Source organism: Nicotiana sylvestris, chromosome 5 (assembly GCF_000393655.2).
Source record: "Nicotiana sylvestris chromosome 5, ASM39365v2, whole genome shotgun sequence".
Taxonomy (NCBI): Eukaryota; Viridiplantae; Streptophyta; class Magnoliopsida; order Solanales; family Solanaceae; genus Nicotiana; species Nicotiana sylvestris.
In genome coordinates, this window is record NC_091061.1 from 119,988,367 (window position 1) to 119,994,138 (window position 5,772).

General features: G+C 40.8%; 1 protein-coding gene across 1 annotated transcript; it reads left to right on the forward strand.

The window, feature by feature from the left end:
• The first annotated feature begins 811 nt into the window (after positions 1-811).
• LOC104228328 (uncharacterized) lies at positions 812-5,772 on the forward strand. The gene is made up of 5 exons (XM_009780767.2): positions 812-2,499; positions 2,837-2,951; positions 3,828-4,570; positions 4,853-5,216; positions 5,338-5,772. Exons 1-5 carry the CDS (start codon positions 812-814, stop codon positions 5,770-5,772), a joined length of 3,345 nt encoding a protein of 1,114 aa, XP_009779069.2.

The window sequence follows — 5,772 nt, forward strand, 5'->3', positions numbered from 1 at the left end:
AAATGTGTAGATATAATAAATAATTTGTGGAAAATCTATACTACCATTAAGAATATTTGGCGTAATTAGGGATGTGTTCGCGTAACCTGATTATATTTCTAAAAGCAATTCGAATTATGCGTTCACACAACTTCGAGTGAACATTTTAATAAAAGGGATTGCTCCGAGGATGTTAAAATAATTTCATATAACCCGAGATGTGCAGTTCATTGTTTAAATACAAGGGTGACGGTGTTCTTAATTTTATTCTAAATTTTGAAAATATGATTTTTTTTATAAAAACTATAATATGGTCAATTTTATTGTGTACACGTATGCGTGACACGATCCTCTGTAATTATAAAAGGTATATAATACGAATATACGTACGCGTAATTCGTTTATATAATTGTAAGTAATAAACAGAAGCGGTAACAAAATCCTGCAATAAAAACGTATTTAGTAAAATCAAGATAATTAAGCCAAGAATAAAAACAGTTGAGCGACCGTGCTAGAACCACGGAATTCGGAAATGCCTAACACCTTCTTCCGGATTAACAGAATTCCTTACTCAAGATTTCTGGTTCGCAGAATAATAAACAGAGTCATATTCTCCTCGATTCAGGGATTAAAACCGGTGACTTGGGACGCCTTAAAATTCCCAGGTGGCGACTCTGAAACAATTAAATAAATCTCGTTTCGACTGTCCTTCAATTGGAGAAAACTCCCTACGCACCCCGCGGGTGCGGAAAAAGGAGGTGTGACAACCATACTCTAGTCTTTTCCAGAAGTTGAAATAGATGGGCGTAATTGGACCCATCGCCCCCACCATATGCATCCCGATTCACATGGATTTCAAGTAAATGTTAGATGTGAATATCATTCAGGTGCCCCGGGGCATAGCACCGATGACTGTTGGACTCTGGAAAGATCCATAGAAAGACTCATTTCTGAGAAATTGATTGTAGTGATAAATGGCGAGGACCCTCCTAATGTGACAAATAACCCGTTGCCAGCACACAATGATGTTCATTTTGTGGGAATGATTGGACAAGATCAAGAATACAAGCCGATTGGTCAAGTAGAAATTATAGTGGGAGCAATTCAAGAAGGAACAAGTCTGGAAGTAAGTCCAAGCCGAGATGTGTCGTTGATTGTGAAAGACGCCCCGAGCTCAGAAAATGTAACTTTATTTGTGCCCAAGGTCACGAGGTTGGAAGTTCGCTCTAATGTTCCAAGCCCAAGGTTATATGTCCTTGGAGGCCACCCTATCACAAGGCAGAATCATGGCAGTACAAAGGGTATAACAGAGCAGATCATAATCAGACCTGCCATGCAACCCCCCGTGATAAATACAAAAACCATTCCTTGGAACTACAACAAAATTGTGATGACGTACAAAGGCAAGGAAACCATAGAAGAAGTGGGGGAAACTGGAGGTTTGACTCGATCAGGGAGGTGTTACTCTCTAGAGGAGTTGAGGAAGGCCAAGCAAATCAGAGAAGGACCATTGCCAATAAAGAAATCTGTCACTGAAGAAGAGGCAGAAGAATTTTTGAAAAAGATGAAAGTTTACGATTACTCAATCATTGACCAGCTAAGAAAGACTCCTGCCCAAATCTCTCTACTATCTCTGATCCTATATTCAAAAGAGCATGCTCGTGTACTAATCAAGACCCTGAACGAGGCACGTGTCTCAGAAAAGACCACATTGAATGAGTTAGAGAAGATAGTCAACAGATTTTTGGAGGTAAACATAATATCCTTTACCGATGATGAACTTCCTGAGGAACGGGCCGAGCATAATAGGGCTTTGCACCTGGTCGTCAAATGTGAAGGGAATTATGTAAAGCGAGTCATGGTCGATGGAGGCTCGAGTGTATATGTATTCCCTCTCTCTACTTTGCAAGGCATGAAGATCAACACAGACAGAATCCGACCCAGCAATGTTCACATCCGGGTTTTTGACGGTTCAGCGAGAGATAAAATTGGGGAGATCAACCTTACTATGACATTTGGGATGGTTGACTTTGAAATTATCTTCCAAGTAGTGGACATGGACACTTTTTATAACTTTCTTCTTGGAAGGCCATGGATCCATATGGCTCGAGCTGTGCCATCCACATTGCATCAGATGGTCAAGTTCGAACATGACAGGCAAGAGATTATTGTTCATGGAGAAGACAAGTCATCCATTTATAAAGACCCGTTAATCCCGTGCATTGAGGCCAAGAAAGGGTGTGAGTCCATTGTCTATCAAGCTTTCGAAGTGGTTTTTATGGACCATGTTGAGGAAGGAAAGCCCATTTTGCATCCTCGTCTTTCTGCCACATCTGTAATGGTGGCTGCAGTTATGTTGAGACAAGGTTATGAGCTAGGAAAAGGCTTGGGGGCATCATTGCAAGGAATATCGGAGCCTATTTCTCCGTTCAGTAACCAGGGTACTTTTGGCTTAGGCTTTAGGCCAACACAAGCAGACAAAAACAAAGCCAAGCACCGCAAAAAGCATGGATGGGTCTCGTAACAACCTATCCCTCACATTTTCTACACTTTTGTCAAGCCACGACTCAAAGAGGCTCAAAATTCCTCGACGCATGCAAACATTGATGAAATTTTCCATGGCCTCAGCCAGATGTTTTCTAAAGCGAATATGATCCAGGTTGGTGAAGACACTAGTCGTGCTTTTGCAGTCTTTTTGTTTTGTATTTTGGGTTACTTTCAGGGTTGTAATCCAAACATCTCAGTGTGATTGTTTTGTTTTGATGTTTACCCTTCTATCCTTTCGAATTCAATGAAATGCAATTCAGTTTTGTATATTTTCCTTTTCCTAATTCCTATCATTTTATTTCCATTTCAGTTTTGTTAATGTCGGCTTTGATAACATGACATGCATGAGGAATTCACGCCCAGATCTTAAAAAGCTGTCTAATATCGAAATAATGCATCAAGAGGTTGAATATGATGAAGATGAGGTTGTTGGGGAAATAAAAAGAGAGTTGGAACAATTTGAAAAACAAGCCTAAGCCCAACCTCAATGAAACTGTGCCAATTAATATCGGAAGTTTTGAAGAAGTTAGAGAAACGAAGATAAGCATTCACACTAAACAGAAAACCAGAGATGCCTTGATTCAACTTTTATTTGAATATAGAGATGTGTTTGCTTGGTCTTACGATGATATGCCGGGTTTAATTGCTGATCTAGTGGTTCACAAGCTTCCTACGTATCCTGATTTTCCACCAGTCCAACAAAAGAAACAAAAATTTAAAATAGATGTGAGCGACAAAATCAAAGTGGAAATAATGAAGCAACTGAGCGCCAATATGGTCAGAGCTGTCCGATACACCACCTGGGTGGCGAATGTTGTGCCTGTGACGAAGAAGGATGGAAAGACCAGAGTCTATTGACTACAGGGACCTAAACAAAGCAAGTCCAAAGGATAATTTTTCTTTACCAAATATCCACATTCTTGTAGATAATTGTGCAAAGCATGAGATACAATCATTTGTGGATTGCTATGCTGGGTACCACCAAATTCTAATGGATGAGGATGATGCAGAAAAAATCGCCTTCACCACTCCATAGGGTACTTATTATTACAGGGTCATGTCATTCAGTTTAAAGAATGCAGGGGAAACTTACATGAGGTCCATGACCACCATTTTTCACGACATGATGCACAAAGATATTGAAGTATATGTCAATGATGTCATCATAAAATCAAAGACACAAGCTGATCACGTGTGCGATTTGAAAAAGTTCTTCGAATAGCTTCGAAGGTATGACCTTAAGCTTAATCCATCCAAGTGTGCATTTAGGGTTCCATCTGGGAAACTCCTCGGTTTTATAGTCAGCCAATATTGAACTGGATCCATCTAAGATAAAGTTCATTCGAGATTTGCCACCCCCGAAGAACAAAAAGGAAGTCATGAGTTTGCTCGGGAGGTTGAACTACATTAGTAGGTTCATTGCTCAGCTCACAACCATGTGCGAGCCCATATTTAAGTTGCTGAAAAAGGATGGCTCTATCAAGTGGACGGATGATTGCCAAAAAGCTTTTGACAGGATCAAATATTATCGGTCAAAACCCTCTGTAGCGGTCCCACCTGAACCTAGTAGGCCTTTGTTTTTATATCTATCAGTGATGGATAATTCCTTTGGATACGTTCTGGGGCAACATGATGCAACAGACAAAAAGGAGCAGGCAATCTACTATATGAGCAAGAAGTTCACCAATTATGAGGTTAAGTGCACCCTTTTAGAAAGGACATGTTGTGCCTCGACTTGGGTCGCTCAGAATCTGAGACATTATCTTTTGGCCTACACTACTTACTTTATATCTAGAATGGATCCTTTGAAGTACATCTTCAAAAAGCCAATGTCTACTGGCAGGCTCGCAAAATGGCAAATCCTGCTCACAGAGTTTGACATCGTCTATGTCACTTGCACCACGATGAAAGCACAGGCTTTGGCAGATCATTTGGCAGAGAATCCAGTTGATGATAAGTACAGGCCACTTAACACATACTTCCCAGATGAAGATGTCAACTCAATAGAGGAAGTAGTTCCAAATGATCACCCTGTATGGAAAATGTATTTTTATAGGGCTGTCAATATCAAAGGAGTTAGGATCGGGGCAATCCTCATCTCACCTATTGGACATCATTACCCTGCAACAGCCCGACTTCGTTTCTTCTGTACCAATAATACGGCAGAATACGAAGCTTGTATCATGGGTTTGAAAATGGCCATCGATCTGGATGTGCATGAACTATTGAAAACCCAAGGCGAATAGGAGACCTGAGAAATCAAGCTTATTCCGTACAGACAATGTGTGCAAGACTTGATAAAAAGATTCAAATCCGTTGAGTTCAGGTACATTCCCTGGTTTCATAATGAGCTAGCCGATGCCTTGGCTACTTTAGCCTCGATGCTCCCTTATCCAAACAACACTCATATTGATCCACTAGAAATCCAAGTTCGGAATCAACACGGTTACTGCAATACAATTAAGACAGAGCCAGATGGTGAACCATGGTATCATGACATAAAACGATTTCTGAAAATAAGAGAATATCCAGAGCAAGCCAAAAGAGATAAAAAAAGAACTATAAGGCGGCTCGCCAGTGGTTTCTTCCTGAATGGAGAAATTCTGTACAAGAGGACCCCAGATTTAAACTTGTTGAGATGCATAGATGCCGCAGAAGCAGAGCGGATCATGAGTGAAGTGCATTCGGGGGTATGCAGACCTCACATGAATGGATATGTTTTGGCGAAAAAGATTCTGCGGGCAGGGTATTATTGGCTTACTATGGAGAGAGATTGCTTTAGATTTTTTTTGCAAGTGTCACTAATGCCAGATTCATGGTGACCTGATTCACTCGCCTACTTCGGAGTTGCATCCCATGTCCTCTCCTTGGCCTTTCGTCGCTTGGGGAATTGATGTTATTGGGCCAATCAAGCCAAAGGCTTCTAATGGGTATAGATTCATTTTGGTTGCAATTGATTACTTCACCAAGTGGGTGGAGGCTGTCACTTTCAAAGCAGTCACCAAGAAAGCAGTGGTAGACTTTGTTCATTCCAACATAATTTGTCACTTTAGTATCCCAAAGACCATTATCACTGACAATGCAGCCAATCTAAATAGTTATTTGATGAAGGAGGTATGCGAACAATTTAAAATCATGCATCGCCATTCTACCCCTTACCGCCCAAAAGCCAATGGAGCCGTTGAAGCGGCGAACAAGAACATCAAGAAGATTCTTAGGAAGATGATCCAAGGTTTCAGGCAATGA